This window comes from Talpa occidentalis, unplaced genomic scaffold, assembly GCF_014898055.3.
Source record: "Talpa occidentalis isolate TD23 unplaced genomic scaffold, MPIMG_talOcc4v2.1 talOcc4.4, whole genome shotgun sequence".
Taxonomy (NCBI): domain Eukaryota; kingdom Metazoa; phylum Chordata; class Mammalia; order Eulipotyphla; family Talpidae; genus Talpa; species Talpa occidentalis.
The window spans coordinates 31,644,835-31,665,017 of record NW_023604295.1 but is presented as its reverse complement, the minus strand read 5'-3'; the positions used below and the strand labels follow the sequence as shown (position 1 = coordinate 31,665,017).

Sequence of the window (20,183 nt, the reverse complement as noted above, 5' to 3'; positions counted from 1 at the left end):
TCCAGTCTGCCCAGGAACTCAGTTTGATAAAAGTTCCTTATATATGTGCTACTACTACTGACCAACCACACTATTTTCTGGTTACTGCTATCTAGCTTAGAATTAATGTTGGGCACAAGTCATTTTCCCCTGTGTCTCCTGAGGTCCAGCACAAGGGGTTCTTTTTCTGGTTTACTATGTCTTCTTTCCAATTCTTTGGCAAAGAGAGGTCTAATAGTGCATACCTGCTGCCTTTCAGAGTGTCTGGAGTCGTCGTCAGGACTGCAGAGGAATTCAAGAACCTAGTCAAAGAATAAGTTTTTTAATTGGATACCAGCATTTATGCCATTACACTGTCAATTACTACCCTTTCTACTGATCACAATGAATACAACAATTACTACCCTTTCTACTGATCACAAAGAGCTCACATGACTCAACAAAAACAAAGAAAACGATCCAGTTAAAAAATGGGCAGAAGAACTTAAAAGACACTTCTCCAAAGAAGAAATGCAAATGGCCAACAGGTATATGAAAAAACGTTCAACATCACTTGCAATCAGGGAAATGCAAATCAAAACCACAATGAGATACTACCTTACACCAGAGAGAATGGCACATATTATAAAAATAGCAACAACAAATGTTGGCGAGGGTGTGGAGATAGGTGATACTTAAATTGGAAAATTTTTGAGCAGAGAACTCTAGGCAATTTACAGCAACAGAATAATGGAGAGAAAAGAATCTCTTCAAATCAGTCATCACAAATCAGACTCCCATGATACCAAGTTACTAGACAAAATCATACTACCCAGACACATCACTGAAAAAATTAAAGCAATTAATTTAGATCCATGTTAAAACATGGAAAAGACACTTGTCCAGGGCCGCCCTGGTGGCACAGGGGTTAAAGTCTCAGTGCTATCAAGCTATCTCCAGGCACTGTGGCATGAGTTCGATCCCCTAGGGAGCTGACCCACATGACACAGCAGACCTCTCCTGTCTCCCTGCTGCTCCCCTCAGCAGTGTATTTCAGTAGATCTGTCTGTTCTGCTCCCTGCTCTGTCTCTGGGGAATCCTCTCACCCTCTGCACCTCTGGCCTACACCCGGGTTCTTGTATGCATAGTTCTTGTATGCATAATAAAAATAAATCTCTCTAAAAAAAAAAAAAAAAGACACTGGTCCAGTAGGCTGTTACATTATGAAACAGTGTAATTCAACGAACTTTTCTATGGATATAAACAGAATAAAAACAATTTTTGTTCTCATTGTTAAACAATTCATCACTTACCTGATCAAAAAGGGTTCTGTTTACAAACAAGGTATTGTCAGGCTTTGCAAGCTGCCGGGCAAGGAAAGTAAAGAGACATCCTACTTGTGAGGGAGTAAAATCTGAATTCTCCACCATAACCTGATGAGCAAGAGAAACAATTTATTCAAGACACCATCTGGTTTGACATACAAAAATACATAATAAGAAGGGAGGAAAGCCTCATTATGAAGACTCATAAAAAGATTCTTTCGTTGATTGTACAACAGTGAGCTCAGTATCATTTGAAGAAGCACAACTACTTGCATACTCTGAAAGGAAAACATTTTAGCAATTTTTAAAATATTTCTAGGTACAACTTGGAGAACTGACTTGTCAGAGAGGATGATTTCAAAGAAATATCAATCATGTTTCCTTCTAAGAGTCTTAAAATTTTGAGTATCAAATTTAAATTAGAGTATACCTACTAAAAATCTGCCCACCAACATAGAAAAAAGGAAGTTGCTTTGGGGTTTAAAAGTAAGATAGGGGCCTCCCTGGTGGCGCAATGGGTTAAGACACAACCTATGAAGCTGTGCGCAACCGCTGAAGCATGAGTTCGATTCCCCAGCCAGACATGGAGGTGACCCACATGGCACAGCAGACCTCTCCTGACTCGCCGGCTGTTCCCCTCAGCAGTGTATTTCAGTTAGTCTGCCTGTTCTGCTCCCCACTCTGTCTCCGGTGAATCCTCTCACCCCCTGCATCTCTGGCCTGTACCCCAGTTCTTATATGCATATATAAATAAATAAATGAATCTTTTAAAAAATAAATAAAAGTAAGATAACTTGAGAGTGAAGATATTCCAGAAAGATTCCATGGATCAGTGAAGCAAATGGCTTCTACCTTGTCTACAAGCAGTTTCTTGAACAGATGACTTTATACAACAGGTCTTTTGCTCTTTTAGAACCACATACAGATATCAAATCATAACCATTCTTCTGATGTCAGTGAGTTTTTACCTATGCATAAGATACTATGGTAGATCCCTTCTTCAAGGGTATTATGAACAAGAAAGTAGGTAAACAAATCTTATACAAAAGGCATAATGATCTGCTCAGGTTTTCTATTTCTCCTTGATTCAGTATTAGAAGGTTGCATGAGTCTAAGAATCTATTTCTTCTAGATTATCAAATTTATTGGCATGAAGATGTCTGTAATCGTCTCTTAGGATTCTTTGTATTTCTGTGATATCTGTTGTAACTTCTCTTCAAAAGTATATTTAACAAATCAGTACAACTCTATCACCAGAAAAAATCTCAAAAGTTTGTTCTTCATTGACCCAGGGTAAATACCATCAAAACAACATATAAGAGTAGCAATTCACCAGCAATAATAGTTAAACAATTCACATAGTTAAGTAATTTTTTCCTTTCATTTGGATAATTCTTCCAAGCTAGTATGGTTTTAAATTCAAATTTCAATTCAATCAACTTGCAGATATTTCCTGAGCATTTACTAGATCGCAGGTATCATGCTAGACATGCTCTAGGCATGTTAAAACAATGAAAAAACAAAGAATCTTCAATCTCTACCTATAGGAAGCTCAAATTCAGGTAGGAAAAAATATATATAAACAATTACCATACAGTATGCTCATTAAAGCATAAAATGTTGTATAAACACAGAGAAGGGGTAATTAGTCACACTACAAGTGTGGAAGAAGATTCTAAAAGAGTTTCTCATGAATGATATTCAAGTTACATTTTAGAAATGGTTAGTTATTTGCTAAGGGGAGATAAGGAAGAAAAAGGCATGATGGACTGAAAGAAAACTCAGGAAAAGAATATAAGCCATAGAAATGACACAGAAAGTTCTGTGAATTCCAATAATTTAATATGGTAGTGGTGTTCATAATAAATCTACAGTATGTAGGTGTGGCTGGCGGTGGGGAGTGTGAAAAGGTAATTGCAGAGGAGAGGGGGCAGTTATAGAGAAGTAGTCAGGAACTAGAAAATACAGAAGCTTAGTGTTGGGCCAATTTGCACTCCCACCAGCAATGTAGGAGAGTTCCTTTTTCACCACATCCTCACCAACTTTTGTTGTTGCTTGTTTTTTTGATATGTGCCATTCTCTCTGGTGTAAGGTGGTATCTCAGTGTGGTTTTAATTTGCATTTCCCTGATTATAAGGGATGTTGAACATTTTTTTCATATAACTGTTGGCCATTTGCATTTCCTCTTTGGAGAAATGTCTTTTAAGTTCTTCTGCCCATTTCTTGACTGGATTGTTTATTTTGTTTTTGTGGAGTCATGTGAGTTCTTTGTATATCTTTTTGATCAGTCCCTTATCAGTTGACTAGAGTGCAAAGATTTTTTCCCATCAGTGGGGTATCTCTGTTTTGGTTAATATCTCTTGCTGTGCAGAAGCTTTTCAGTTTGATGTAATCCCAGGTGTTTATCTTTTCCTTGACTTTCTTTGCTTTGGGTGATGAGTCTTTAAAGATGTTATTGCAATGTATGTCTTGTAGTGTCTAGAGGTTCCTCAGTCTACTAAAAATGGAGCTACCGTATGACCCGGCAATTCCACTACTAGGGATCTACCCAAAGGACACAAAAACAGTGATTCAAAAGAACACCTGTACACCTATGTATATTGCAGCACTATTTACAACAGGCAAAACCTGGAAACAACCCAAATGCCCAAAAATAGATGACTGGGTCAAGAAAATATGGCATATATACACAATGGAATATTATTCAGCAGTCAAAAAAGATAAACTCATGCCATTCGCAGCAATGTGGATAGAACTAGAAGGAATTATGCTCAGTGAAATAAGCCAGAAGGAAAAAGAAAAATATCGGATGGTTTCACTTATAGCAGGAATATAGGGGAACCAAATAAGACATCAGTGTAAAAAAAAATAACAGTACATTACACAACAAAGCAAAAATGGACAATTACAAATCAGAGACATACTACAGGGGAGGAGGTGGGAGAGGCATCAGAGGGAGGGAGGAGCACAGGAGACTGAGGTGATGGTGCATGGGTGCATCGGTGAAGGAAACTCTATGGGGACTACACCTGAGGGGATGGGGGAAGCAAATACTGTTTGAAAATGAACAATAATGTAAAAAATTTAAAAAAATATATATAAAAAGAAAGAAAATACAGAATGACCTTGAATGTCATGTGACATAGTTTAGATGGGTATGGAGATAACTAGTATATGTGTTCCAACATCTGTTCTTCCCTCCTAACTTAGAAACATCTTCTCATTTTTAGCTAAAAACAGGGTCACCACAATACAGAGTACATTTCTTGGTCTTTCTTTGCAGCTACACGGCCATATATCTAAGTTCAAATCAACATGAAATAAGTAAAATTAAGAAATTTTCTTAAGGGGAGGGAACACTCTCTTCATCTCTTTCTGCATTCAGGCAGCCAGAAAGCAAAGGTGATGGCTGGAGCTTAAGCAGCCCCTTTTGGACCAACAGATAAATCCATGCATTAAGAATATCAGCAGTGAAGGCAGAAAGACTCTGTATCATTTACAAGTTTTTGAAGTCACTCTACTATATCAAGTTGTCTACCTTAAGACTTATATGAGAAAAATAAATACCCATCATAATTAAACAAATTTAGAACTTGACCTCAGAGCAGAACATAATTCTAACCAATCCAATGGGAAATCATAGAACACTAGGTGCAGAGAAGGAAAGACCCCAACTTTAAAGGTGGACAAGATTGTACATAAAGACCATTTAGGAAGGTATTTTGGAAATCTAGGTGAAAAATTTCCTTATTAGCTACCTGGATCATACTAGCATTAACTGGGAGCTTAGAATTCTACTCTGACATTTATCACTAAGTATCATACAAAGTCAATATATAAATAGTTCAAGTGAGCTAATTGCTATAAAAGTGCTTTCAAAATTTTAAAGAACTATTATCAATGTAATGTATTAATGATAAGTACAACTAAGAAACATTTTAATTCTGACCTCTTGTCCAAAATAACCTAGGAATCATTAAGAGGGGAAAAAAATCTTCATTTCACAACCAAAATGAAAAGTACAAAACTCTGAAGCTTTCTCCACAAGAAGAAACTGGCTGAGTATGAGCTATGCAGATGGAAAGTAAAAGAATCTGTCTCTGCATCCATTCATTTGCAAAAGCATGAAACTCAAAATAGCTTTGGAATGATCTTATTAGAGTTACATTCAGATGATCATCTCTGTGTGCCTCAAATCATCCTGAAGTGTCACCCATCATTTCAGTACCATGGTAAAGCCATGGTATTACCTTAGCAACACAATGTGAAGGAGATTCTTCACATTAGTTATTTTCTCAAAGCACTCAGAAGTTAGTTTCTATTATTGTATATCATCATAGAAATATAGAAATTACAATATGCATTTCTCAAGAGTCATATTCTGTATCCTATTACCCAGTCTAACAGTGATATTTTATAGATTTTTTTTTTTTACAAATTTAAATTCTTTTTTGAAAGAGTGATTAGTATGAGTGATTAGTGATTTCAGTTTTTGAAGACAAAAATATGTAGTATAATTTGAAAATATGCTGGTAACATACTGTTTCATTAAACAAGCTTATTTTAAAGTATTCAATAAAAACAATCCAGTTTCCTTACTATAAACATTAATACAAAGACATGTATTCCTTTGAATACTTACTTTCAACAAAATATCCACAATCCGTTGTTGATATTCCACAGCTTGCTTGTCATTTTTAAAATCTTCAAAAGTCTAAAATAGAGAAATTTTAGAAATAATTACTATTTGCAAATTTTAGAAGGAAACAAGATATTAAATTCCTGTCAGCAGTCAAGAACATTCTCAAATAAGATACCCACTCATCATCAGGTTTTTCCTTACACTTTTAATAACGTTATTTTTAGTGAGTTCAGAGAGACACAGCATTTAATTTTGTACAGGAAAAAAAGGTATTCTGAGACACTAATGTAGATAAAAGTACAAAAATACAGTGGTTATCATAAGACCAAAAAGTGACTTAAGAAAGAAAGCCTAAGTTTATAGGCAGTGAAAAACAAAGAACACTAATGGCAAGAGGCAATTTGTGAGTAAAGGCTTGTTGGAGGATGAAATGCATGTTATATGCTCAGCCAGCATTCAGTCTAAATTATTTGGAAATGAAAACTGAAATATAGTTTATTAACTATCATGAACAGTGATAATTTTCATGATTTCCATGACAACTAAGAAAAAATGATGTTCTAAGATAGCTATTTAAAAAAATTATTAAGGTAAAACTGTCACAATGTTAAAATCCTCAAGCCTACTTACAAGGAAAAAGTATCCTATTTTCGAAACACTGCCACATGCAGTACTTTTCACCTTATGTGCCTGCTCAAATACAGCCAAATATATTTTGAAGAGCACATGCATCAAGTAAGTGACAGCACCAGATTCAGAAATACCTATATGAAGGAATTGAAGGCAGTAAAAACTGTACTCACTGTCAAGAATTTGAAATAAAAATATTTATTGAATAACAATGATGAAAAATTTAAAGGTCTTTCCTATGTTTGTCACTGAGAAATATTTAAATCTACATAGAAATAATGTATTACTTACTGTCCTGAAATAAGAGAATGGACTACATATTGTCCCAACAGCTTTAAAAAAGGGGGGGGAAATTGGGGGTACATTTCACAACCATCAATTTTCAAGATTACATCACAGTTGTATTCAAAGCAAATACTTGCTGTTCTTTAAATGGTCCCTGAATTTCCCCAACTTCCCCCAAGTATAACAGCTCATGCTGTTCTCTTATTAGCATGCCCTTTTCTTCCTTCTATCTGGCGCATGGTAAGTGCATGAACAAATGACTATTGAATTGTCTAGTCAATTATTTACCAAGAAAAATAAAATAATTTCTTTTTAAAAACTTTTTCTTCAACTAGATTGCTTTGCTGACAGCAATGGAGACATGCTGAAATGAGTTTCCAAGGACACTGAAGGTACTCAATCTAGAGGGCTCAAATAGGTTTGCTGATATTTGAATGAGTTATATATGACCATACCTGATGACAGAAAGATAAACTAGAAAGTTTCTCAGTTCTATCTTCAGGCTTATGAGAACAAATGTGTACATACTCACACAAACACATACCCTCACCCTCCAACCTCCCAAAGTGAGAAGTCACTCTGCAGGCACTATCTACTAATGCAACTGCTATTCAACCAAAACACAAAAACAAAGAATCAACATATGTATTTAAAAACTATAGCACTGACAGCTAGTATAAAATAATTTCCTTATCCATTTTCCTTTTGGAAACATGTACTCATTGCTTTGAAACAGATATTGAAAGGTTACTTCTCCTATAAACATAATTAAGTGGTGATACATACTAGAGAATGAATATTATGATACACCAAATGACATATTATGGCTGTAGTTAACAGCTGCGGCCAATATGACATAACATTGATAAAAACACTATCATTCCACAAAGATGTTTCTAATTATATACTTGTTAGAGGAATAATAGGCAAGATGTCCTAATGGAAAAGAACATAATTTGTGGATCACAAAGGTAAACCTAAAACTCAAAAAGTCCTCTTTTAATTCAATTATAAAAAAATTATTTCTGTAGTCCCTTATAAATTATTATGGATTAAGTAGATGTGGTATATACTCAGCTATGAAAAAGACAAACCTTTGTCATTTGTGACAACATGGATGGACTGGAGGGGATTATGGTAAGTGAAATAAATCAGAAGGACAAAGACAAATACTGGATGATTTCATTTATGTGTGGAATATAGAGAAACAAAACAAAGGAACTGACAAAACTAAACCAAAACAAACCCTAGAAATATGGCAGAGGAATTGAGGCTAATAGAGGGAGAGGAATAGAAGGGGGGAAGACAAAAGGGAAGAGGGTCTAATAGTCTGTGGTAAAGGACTATGGGTGCTTTGGTGATGGGTGTGGTGTGGGGACATATCTCTCAGGAGGTGTGAACATCTTCCCCTAAATCATATACATATTGTAAACCAGTTACCTCAATCAAAAAAAGACTTTTCCTTTTAATTATTATGAGATTTCAGTATATGACAGCTAGCTCTTGATAGAGGCCAATCCAGAGGTCAACAAATATTCTATGTAAAAGGCCAGAGAGGGGCCTCCCCGGAGGCGCAGTGGGTTGAATGCAGGGCTGTGGAGCTGTCTGCAGCCTCTGCAGCGCAGGATTGATTCCTGACTGGCCAGGGAGAAACCCACATGGTGTGGCAGACCTCTCCTGTAGCGCCCGCTGCTCCCTCAGCAGTGTCTTCAGTCAGTCTGCCTATTCTGCTCCCTGCTCTGTCTCTGGTGAATTCTCTCACCCTCCCACGCCTCTGACCTGTACCCCAGTTCTTGTATAAATAAATAAATCTTAAAAAAAAAAGGCCAGAGAGATGACAGTTTAGGCTTTGTGCATTACATGCAGTGTCCATGGCATACTGTTCTTTTGTTTTTATAACCTTTAAAAATGTAAAACTATTTTTATTTTGTACATGCCAAAGGCCAAACATTTTCCATCATATGTAACTGGACTTTTCATCACATCTAACTGTACAAAAAGCCCTAAATTTAGGGGGAATTTGCCTCCTGGGATATCTTTCATGTTCTTTCACATCTTAGTATCCTCATTTTCACTGCCCTAATTAAGCCACCATTATCTTGTCTCTAAATTGCTATAAAAATCTGACATCAGATCTTCTTGCCCCCAACTTTTTTTCAATCAATTTGTCACAAAACTAGAGGGAATGTTTCTAAACTACAAATCATGCTATTCCTCTACTAAAAAGCTTCAATGGTTACCTACAACTCTGGTATAAAGTACAAACTACATACCATGGATAACAAGACTCAGTCTCCACCTACTTCTTTGGATTTCTCTCTTTGCATGTTTCCTTACATACAAGGAGGCAGCTTTATGGCATTTTATTTTTTCAATTACTTGGACACACATTGTGTGGCCTTTTTTCCAGGTCTTTCTACAATCTGTCCTGTTTAGAATATTTTCCCCTCCCCTTCACCTGCCTAAATTCTATTCATCCTGTATGACTCGGTATGGACTTCATTTCAAAAAAACCTTCCCTAATCCTTCTTTGGATTCCTCACCTATGAGTTGCTTCTGTACATGTAAATCACTGTGCTGCAATTACTTATTATCAATGGCAGGGTCCTGGTCAGCCAAGGGTGCACTCCCTGGTAGAATAGTATGCATGAGGCACTCAAATAAAAGAGAGATTGTACAGCAATCCTACCCTCAACCCCAATACCATAATTCAAAAGATATCAACATATTCCAAATAATTCTCAGTGTTACCACAGCCCTTTAAAAAAAAAAGAAAATTAGGTCAAATTCTTTATTGTTCCCTACTACACTTCTTTTTTTTTTTTTAAAGATTTATTTATTTATTCATACAAGCAGTGGGTACAGTCAGAAGCGCGGGAGGGTGACAGAATTCACCAGAGCCAGAGTGGGGAACAAAACAGGCAGACTGACAAAGTACACTGCTGAGGGGAACAGCGGGCAGCAGGAGAGGTCTGCGCACCATGTGGGGCCACAGGAGAGGTCTGTGCACCATGTGGGGCCCTCACCCCACTGCAGGGTATCAAACCAGCTGCAGGCAGCTTTGCAACCCAGCACTCAACCACTGCACCACCGGGGAGGTCCATACTACATTTCTTAAACCCCAGCTATACCACTCTCTGTTTCTTTAATTCTATAAGCTAGACACTAAGTATCTTTATGTTCTCTGCTGGATGGCTAAGGTCTCCTAAGGCAACTCTGACTTCCAATTCTAAGTTTCTTTTCTCATCTTCCTATGCATTTAAAGTTACCACTTATGAAGTCAGATTTTCAAATTAATTCAAAGCATAATATAACTGAAATTTCAGCCTTCTCAGGGGCACTTCTTTTTATTTAACAGTTTATACCATTATTCAACTTATAAAAGTACTGTATGTTCAATTAGAGAAATTTGCCCCATCATACAGAACTAATCACTATAAATATTTAGGTATATTTCCTTTCTCTCCTTTTCTCCAAATATTTTGCATATGTAATATTTGTGTTTTATAATTTGCAAACCTGCTGCTTCACTAAACACTGCAATATAAGTACTATTCATGTTACCAGAAGCTTTTTAAAAAATAACTATAATACTATTTAATTGGGAAGGTATGCCATGTTTTATATTATTATTCCTGTGGGGCATTTTCATAGAGAATCTGGCTTGCTCAAATCTGTCTTTAATTAAATGTGTATAAGGATTTTTTTAGCAGGAAGCTTTGGGTTCCATAACACCAGCCATTTTCACTATCATTACTAAATGTCCTCACAGTTCTCTTCCATATGTAATATATCAAACTAATATAATCTATGAAATAAAAAAATGTACCACATCCAGCCTTGCTTTCTTTAACTTCCTGATAAGGAGGTATCAGAAAGACAGAGAGGGAGAGGGAAAGAGTGGAAAGAAGAATATAGGGAAGGAAGGAAAGGACACAAAGAATTAGAAAATTTTGAGTGGCATAGCAAAATTAAACATTTGCAGCCCTGACTACTTGCTAAGGCAAAAAAATTGTACTTGCTTAGTAAGGATTAGTCTTTGTCTTTTTATTAAAAAAAAAATTATCACCCTGGCTTCTTTTAAAACACCTTAAAATAATATTCTCTTACCAGTGCCAATACATTTAGAAATTCTCTTGTGTCAAAATGTAGCAAAGTCCGAACGTAAGGATAGATTTCTTCCTCAGGGGAAGCTTCTGCTGAATGCAGGCGAATTAGAAATTCAAAAACCTGCCAGTTGAAAAAGAGTTGATTATTTTCTCACCTTACAATGTATCCTGCTGAAGCAATGATTCCCATTTTCATAAAATAAAGGCAGAATTCAATTAAAACTGCTATTGTGTTATAAATTCTCTCTTAGACTCTCTCTCAGCTATAATTACTGACTTCCTTGATGGTGTGGAGGCGACTGCCTGCCGAAGGAGATAGCTCTTGACCCATGTGCAACCCTCAATTACAATTTATCTTTAGTGCATCTTAACAAGAGGTATAGACAGTAAAAACACTGAAAACAGCACCAACCTGGTTTTTAACCAAGGGGACAAGATCTTCAGGAATGTCACCAATGGGATAGGCACGGCCTGCAAGACAACAGCTACAAGAAAATACAGAGAACAGACATGATCACTTGTAATGAGATAACTTAAGGTAACATGTTACTCAAACCTAAGAGCCTAGGTTTCATTTTTAAACACTTAGCTTTTGATGGTTAGGACAAGTTCAAACCCAGATCAAGATAATATCCAGGGCCTCCCCAGTGGCGCAGCAGTTGAGCGCTGGATTGCGAAGCTGCCAGCAGCTTCTACAGCGCCTGTTCGATCCCCAGCTGCTCCCCGGCCACCGGAGGAGGGTCCCACATGGCGCGCAGACCTCGCCTGCCGCCCGCTGCTCCCCTCAGCAGTGTACTTCAGTCCTTCTGCCTGCTCTGCTCCCCGCTCTGGCTCTGGTGAATTCTCTCACCCTCCCGCGCTTCTGACTATACCCAATGCTTGTATAAATAAATAAATAAATCTTAAAAAAAAAAAAAAAAAAGAAAAAGACAAAAAAAAAAAAGATGATATCCAGTGCAGAAACATGGACAACAGGGATGGTTGTGAGGTAACAACTGTGACTGAGTAAGAACTTCCATTCCTTCTCCTTTTTCAAAGAAAAACTCAAATTGCATCCCAGGGGCAAGAACAAATGAGGACACACTATCTAGAAGTCTCACACCCAGCATCTAGAAAGAACCTAATGGCACCAGTGTATTATAAGTAGTCCCACTTTATCCACAATTTCACTCTCCACAGTTTCACTTAGCTGAGGTCAACTGTGTTCTGAAAATATTACATATGATGTATTGAGAGAGAGATATAATATTCATCTAACTTTTATATTGCAATTATTATTCTTTTTTAATTTCTTACTCAGCCTAATTTATAAATTAAACTTTACTATAGATACATATGTAAAGGAAAAAATATAGCATACATAGGGTTCACTATTATCTGTGGTTTCAGGCAACCACAGAAGATCTTATCCCCTCACAGATAATGGGGGAGTACTGCACCAAGAGCTACCTAGTAAAAGCCTATTGTTTCTCAGATACTTTTAAACCAGTGGCACTTAAGATGGTGATTAAAATGGGGAATGAGCTAGGCCAATAAATGTCTGGGAAATGTCTAGTATCGGATGAGCCTTATTGTCTGGGAAATGTCTGGTATAGGATGAGCCTTTGGGGAGAGTTAGAATCTGATGAGAAACTAACTGTACAGTTTTACCTCCAAATCAAACCTTCCTTTCAGCCAATGACTTGCCTTGTGGGCTGAATTATAAAAATGTCTCCTGAATGTGCCATTTTTGGGGGGAGGGTGGGGGGGTAAATTTAAAACCTCTTTGAACTAGTCATCAATTTTGAATGTTAGAGAAAGCTGGATACCAGCCTACTGTAAAAACTTTAAGGTACAGATGATAAAGTACTGGGTAAATACTGTATATTCTCCTCTACACTAAAGAAATGCCAGAAATATGAAATAGTTCTCAAATGTAACTGATGCGAGACTGGTGCTAAAACTATGTTCTGGCAGGTCCTGCCTGTAGTCTGCTAGCCAGTTACTTATCTAAAAGTTATCTCTGGACACAATTCTGAGGCTGCTTAGACACTTAGAAAAGAACTCTTCTCCAGGAGTGAGCGGATAAAACACTTCAGCTTTACCTCTGTCACTAACTTTTTCATGATTTGGACAAATCTCTTGTCCTTATATAGAAACCAGATACACCAAATATCCCACAGAGTAGTCAGTAGTAAAATACTTTACATCAGGCTTTTTCAATGTGAGCCCTACTGAAATTCTGGAATAATTTTTTTGTTGTGAAGACTATCCTTGTATTGTAGAATGCTGCCCAGGGTCATCCTTTCCCCCAGCCTCAGTGGTGACAAGAAACAATATCTCTGGACATGGGGGGGTGAGGGGGATAGAAGGGGGAAGGCAGGGACAAAATCACCCATAATTGTGAACCATTCTATGCATAAAAGAAAAATGAAAAGTACTACATAAATAAGACATGACAGTATCTCAAGAATATCGGGGGGGGGTGTGGTTATGAAAGTATACACATAGATAAATGAATAATTTCTTACCTAATATATACAAGGAGTTTGTTGCCCATAATAACTTGTTCATCTAAAATAGAAAAGTATCTTCAGCAATTTTCTCTCAAAATCTTCCCAGAAATATAATCTTTATGTGGATATGGAAAATAAAACTTGGCATTTAAAGTAAGGTAAGCATATTCTCAAAGATAACAGTACCAAGTGCTTGCAAGTCTATGGAGCAACTAGAGCGCTCATATTTTGCTGATGGGAATGGAAAATGCTACAAACATTTTGAAAAAACATACAGAGTACCTTAGAAAGTAAAACCTATATTGACCACACAGTCTACCCATTCTTAGGTTTTGGTACAAAAGAAATGAACACATATGTCCACAATTATTCATAGCTAGGGGCCACGATGGGGATGAAAAGCAACATGAAGGACACTTGTGGGGACGAAAATGTACTGTACAGATATAATCTTGACTATCAATGTGAATATCTCATTTTGATATGGTGTTTTAGTTTGCAAGGTACTATCATTGGGGAAAATAGGTAAAGGGTATACAGATCTTTGTGTGATTTCTAACCACTGCAAATGAATCTACAATTTCCTCACAAATAAAAAAGTGTAATTAAAAACAGAACAAAACTTGTTCACAACTGTAGCAGCACTTTTAATAATAGTTCAAAATTGGAAGGACTCAAAAGTCCATCAACTGATAAGTAAATAAACAAATGATGGTATGTTAGACCCATGGAATACCATTCAGCAGTAAATGTTATAGAATATTAATACTTGCAACAACATGAATGAATCTCAAAAACATTAGACTAAGAGAAAGAAAGAAAACACCAAAGATTAAACACTGTATAATTCCATTTACACGAAACTTAGCAACAGAAAATAGATCAGTGATTGCTTGGAGGTGGGACTGTGGGGAAAAGGGGAGAGTATAAAGAGGCAGGAGGAAATTTCTTAGGTGAAAGAGATACATAGTTCCTTCTAGAGGTTGACTATGGGGGTGGGTATAATACGCATTATATATTTGTATTATATACGATTATCCAATTCATCCTGTACACATAAAATTGGTGAATTTTATGATACTTAAATAATATCTTAAAATGTGAAAAAGAGAATAAAATTACAGCTTAGAAAATGTATACCTGTTAGTGTTTTTCCTGCATTCAGAGGAGGAGCAATGACTCTGAAAAGTTTCTGTTATAATAGGAAAAGAATTACCGTTATTTAAAATAAAGAATTTTTTAAAAAGATAATTCTTATTAATTCTTATTAATCACCTTTCTCTGAATTATTAGTCATTTGCTTTTGAGATTAATATAAACATTCTTAATGTGACTATGAACTGTTTTGGAAGGATCACTGCTAAACAATCATTGTTGTCATATTCTTCACTGAAAAAAAAGCTATTTAATAAATACTAGTTAGATGAATATCTTTGTGGAAATAATTTCTAATACCCTTAAGTTCTTAAAGGAGCTTTATTCTTTGAAAAATTGCGAGCAAGTGAAGGGACTAACAGCCCACCAGAATAGGAATGAAGATTACTTTTCAACTGAAAACATCTGAACAATCAGCAGCCACAAAAAGGCTATTTAAGCAGAATCTCTGAAAATACAATAAAATTAATGGCAGAATTACATTTGCCTTCTTCAGAGGGAGTCTCCTATTTAGAGGAAAACTGACTGTTAGCACTGGGATATACAAACACCGCTGTCCAGAAGTCTAATAAAACATTTCATAGTTTCCCATAGATGTTCTAACCTGCCCCTACAGCCCCACAGTAACAATTTAGCATTTACACTAGCTATTCAGTTTATTACTGATTACTGAATGTTCTAGTACACAGATGAATCAACCTTATCTTTTGTGCTAATCTATTGTCAGTTAATTTGCAGTACTACCCCCAACCCCCACCACCATTGGGGATCTAAATAGAGGAAAAATTTCTCCTCCCAGCACTTAGCACAAACTACTTCTACCTCAGAAATGATCAAAACTAGAAGTAAGGAAATGCTTCAGATTCTATAGCAGTAATCTCAAATGTGACAATACTGTCTTTCATTCTAGAAAACTGCAAAAGTTGACACACCTCCTTTTAATTTAGATCTCTTTTAGTACTGAAATATGTAAACTTTTAAGCACTGCAAAGTGATTCCCTTATAGGCAGAGAATTACAAAAGAGGAACCACAGGATGCATCTAACCTCCCACTGCTAAAATCTCCAAATGGCTATTTAATAACAAGTATTACACCGCTGCTGAAAACCATTAAACTTGAAAACTACTTTTAACACAAAATAAGGCAACCTCAATAGTCCAATACATTTCCATCTGAAATGTACCATCATAAATGGTATTAATGGATTTGAAGGAATAAAAAATTGACACAAAACTTCAAAAGCAATAATAACAAAATACATCAAATAGAATCTGTTTTCAGAGATTTTTTGATAGAAACCAGAAATTGCATTAATTCTTCCTAATTGTGCTGTAGTCCTGGGACAGAGAACAGTTCTGCGTGCAGGGAATAAAAGATCTCACTGAGAAAGCAGCTCACAGCTCTTTCTCAGGGACATAATAGAACTCAATGAGGAGGCATGTGAGAGGTATTCAAGTGTAAAGAAAACTTATTTGACACACAGACAAATGAGATCAAAACTAGGGGAAAAGAACTATGACACTGATTTTGGAAACTGACCCAAAGAAGAGATGTACAACCAAGACTGAAAGAGTAATGAATTAGATGAATTATCACCCCCAAGCTAGGTATGTTTAAAGAAGCCTGCAATATCATGGAATGGCCACTGATTTAAAACTACTGAACATATCAATAGTTTTGGACCTTGAGAGTTTGTTTGGAGGTTCTAGCAGGGGAGCGCAGCTACTAGTATACCCTTGACCAAAGAAGGGTTCATCTCTATTCTGGGACGGCCATTCTCTGAAATTGAGTGAGCAGGGAAGCTCATGGAGCAGTGAGAGGGGAAGGGGACACCCACCTACTCAGCCAGATCAGCTGAATCGACCCTGGTGATCAATGGCGTGACAGATGTCGCAGCCAGCTCACCCTCACATCCTGGACATATCAGTAGTTTTGGCTGGCCAATATGCAAAAACAGTTAACTGGATGCCTTCAGCAGATGCCCTGCTCTTCTGAACTAGTTTATCAGTTACTATAATAAAGAAGTGCGTAGCAATGCACTATCTATACCCACAGTCCTGTCCTCAATTTTAAGACAAATAACAAGATGGATTTGGTTCTTTTTGAAAGAAGTTGAAATGCTTTTTTAATATTCTAATGGGAAGGAGAATAACAAACTATAATGAAGGTTACAAATTTTTGACCTGGAGAAGCAACAAACCAGTAATTAACAAAAATGACCTCTCACCATTTTCAGAACCTCCCCAGTAGAAAACATCTACAAATAGCATTACTCAGTAGTACATTGACTATGTACAATTTAGTACATATAATGAATTTCTTTTGGAAAGACTATTATAATATTAGAAATTCTTAGGAAAAAACTTAAAAATACTATCTTTAATTTTATCTATTGTTCTCTGGGATTTACATGCCTACTTATACAGATTAAAAAATAATAAAGCAATAGCAGAAGGCATGAAATTAAAGCAAGCTAAAGTCCCAAATTAAAATGGATGCAAGTCTAATAAATTTGCAAGAAATTTTAAAGTAATTGGGTGAAAATAAAAACCTTTTCAAATCAAATGAAGAATAGGGGGAAAAAACTTTACTAGATAATATTAAATATGAGCCAAGGTTAGGAAGAATCTTACCTCCATTGGACTAATAAATTCATTCATGCCTCTGTTGTAGACATAGATCATAGCATCATATAAACGATTTTCCCAACACATGAGAACTACCTGTAAAGACAAAATGTTGCCTTGCCCATATAAGTCACCAATTAAACATCACTAATTATTGTCCTTAAAACTTTAATAATGAACAAGACATCAAAATCTCTCCCTTAATTTTCCTTATTCCTTCTCCAAAAAAAAATTGAAATTCATGTATTCAAACACAATGCCAATCTAAGAGTGGCTGTAGAGTCAAAATACTGTTAACTGTACAATAACTACTTTCAAACATCCTCCAATGTCTAATTTTATTTCTTCTTTATTCTTTCCCTTTCCAGATGCATTTTACCTTTAGTCAACAGTTACACAAATATTAATTGACCACCTATACTCAGGCCCTCACGTAGGCACAGGAGAAAGAAAGGTAAGACAAGCCCAGACCTAGTCCACCCTTACAGAACTTCCATCATCTGGATACTCACCAAAAGAAGGGAGAAGCACAAAATGGTGTGTGTGTTATGACTCAGGGAAGATACCCAATTACACATATAATTAACTTACAAATAACAAATTTATAACAAGTGTTATAAAGGAAATTGATTCAGGGATATTTGGAAGGCCATCCCTGAGGGAGCAATATCTAAGTTAGACCCTAAAGCAAGCATGTATGCGAGGAAGCTAGTGGAAGAAATTGGGGATTCTACAGAGAGAAGCAGTAAGGATAAAAGTGCTGAGGTGGGTAGAATTCGATGTATTTAAGGATGAAGCGAAACTGATTTGAGAAAATATTTAGAAGGAATAGAGATGACCTGAAATATAGAGTATGCTATATTCTGTTCCTAGGAGAGCTATATTAAACTACAAAGTGACAAGAGAAAAACGCTGAAGTATAGCAGAGGTTGGCAAAATAGAATAAGGAATAGTCAGAGAGGTAAAAAGAAAAATGGAAGTGGGGTGACATTTCAGGCAATGGCAACAGGTTCTGGGACCTCTTCTCTCCTCTCACCATCCTCCCTCTCAGTCAGTGCCACAACCATACAGATCTTTACATTCACAGCTGCAGTCCTAACCACCCCCTTAATCCATATATGCAACTTGATGTCCTATCTGAATGTCTGGTAGTTTTTTAAGAACAAAATGGCAAAATAGAACCCCTTATTTTGTCTCCTAAGCTTAGACCTACTCTGATCTTCTAATCTTCTCAAAGGAATCACTGTCCACCCTGTTTCTCAAGCCAAAACTAAGTATCCTCAAATGATTTCCTTCTACACCCTCACACGAATTCATTAGCAAATCATCATGCTCTCCAAAACACCCAAAACAAGCCAAAACTAAGTATCCTCAAATGATTTCCTTCTACACCCTCACACAAATTCATTAGCAAATCATCATGCTCTCCATAACACCCAAAATCAGGTCACCTCTCTCTATCTCAAGCTACCATCTCAGGCCATGACCAGGACCAACTCCCAACTCGATCACTTGCTTCCTCATTCTGGTATAGCAAAAATAAGCCAGGGTGATTTTGCTTAAAACTTTTTAATGATTTTCCAAAATACTTCAAATAAAATGGAAAAAACTTGTACCTTGCCTTGAAAGGCCTACCTTTCCCTTTCAACCAAGCTCCAAATCCATTTGCCTTTTTATCTGTTACTTTAACACCAAGGCACGTATCTTTTACGTGTGGGTACACGTGTTTGCTTTGCGTTAGCTGTTGCTTTTACCTGTAACAATCTTCTCTTCCAAGATTTTCACATTAATAATTTGTTATTCAGAATTCAGACTTCTTCAGGAAAGCTGTCAATCTAAATTACCCTCTCTTTCCCAGTCAAAAAGCCTGTTCGACTTTTAACATGAACTGTTTTTTGATATTTCTGGCTTACTTGTTTATCTGTTTAATGTCAATTTTTTTTTCTCTGAAATGTAGGCCTTATGAGAGGATAACTCGTCTGTGAAGTATCCACCCAGAGGATGACAATAAATACTTCTTAAATAAATAAATGCTGTTTAAAAAATAAATAAAATTTGACAACATTGCTTAATGTAGAGGACTTGGAGGTGATTTCTGACTCTAGTGAAAGCAAGGTTGAAGACTTATCAGGATATGAAAAAAACGGAGAAAGCAACCTAGATAATGCTTTCAAGAAATCTGGTTGTGACTGGGCAGAGTGAGATGGAGTAGCAAGCGCTGTATTGGGTCTAATGTGAAACTAAAGAGTTAAATTGTGAAATGTCTTAGGCCAGAATACATACTGCCCCTCAAGAGAAGACAAAAAACTAACTATGCAGACCTCAGATATACTGGAAGTAAATTATCAAACAATGGGTGGGTGATCATGCTAAGACATCCTTAATTTGCTTCATATACTATGTTCTGCACTGCAGAATTCAATTTATGAAAATTACCTGGACTTATAAACTAACTTTTTGAAAACAATGGCATCATACTCTTAAAAGTAAAAGTATTCTGGGCCTCCCGGGTGGCGCAGGGTTAAGCGCTGGGTTGCGAAGCTGCCTGTAGCCTCTGCAGCACCGGTTCGATCCCGGCCACTGGGTGAGGGTTCCACAGGGAGCGCAGACCTCTCCTGCTGCCCGCTGCTCCCCTCAGCAGTGTATTGTCAGTCTGCCTGTTCTGTTTCCCGCTCTGGCTCTGGTGAATTCTCTCACCCTCCAGCGATTCTGACTGTACCCAGTGCTTGTATAAATAAAAAAAGTAAAAGTATTCTATTTATGCGAAAGTACTCAGTTGAAATTCTCTTGCAGGATAAAAACTGCAGTAGTGAATAAACAAATTGAAGAAGAATCAGTCAAAAAGCAATTATAGGCCAAGTACCAAATGTAACCTCTATGTGAGGAGCTAGCTATGGGGGATGTTAAGGAAACAGAAGACTCCTGACTTGCCAGATTTCATAATCTAACTTTTATC

The 20,183-nt window shown here is 36.6% G+C and overlaps 1 protein-coding gene across 2 annotated transcripts in view; it reads right to left on the bottom strand.

Annotated features, from left to right (window-relative positions):
- The window catches only part of VPS8 (VPS8 subunit of CORVET complex), a 193,988-nt gene that overhangs the window by 94,059 nt on the left and 79,746 nt on the right, over positions 1-20,183 (bottom strand). For both annotated transcript variants that reach the window (XM_037525229.2, XM_037525228.2), the window contains exons 23-30: positions 17,234-17,323; positions 14,585-14,636; positions 13,460-13,502; positions 11,362-11,434; positions 10,951-11,070; positions 5,926-5,997; positions 1,272-1,391; positions 225-281 (exon numbers count right to left, since the gene is read on the bottom strand). In XM_037525229.2, coding sequence (XP_037381126.1) covers positions 225-281; positions 1,272-1,391; positions 5,926-5,997; positions 10,951-11,070; positions 11,362-11,434; positions 13,460-13,502; positions 14,585-14,636; positions 17,234-17,323 — 627 coding nt within the window. The remainder of the gene's footprint in view (positions 1-224; positions 282-1,271; positions 1,392-5,925; positions 5,998-10,950; positions 11,071-11,361; positions 11,435-13,459; positions 13,503-14,584; positions 14,637-17,233; positions 17,324-20,183) is intronic.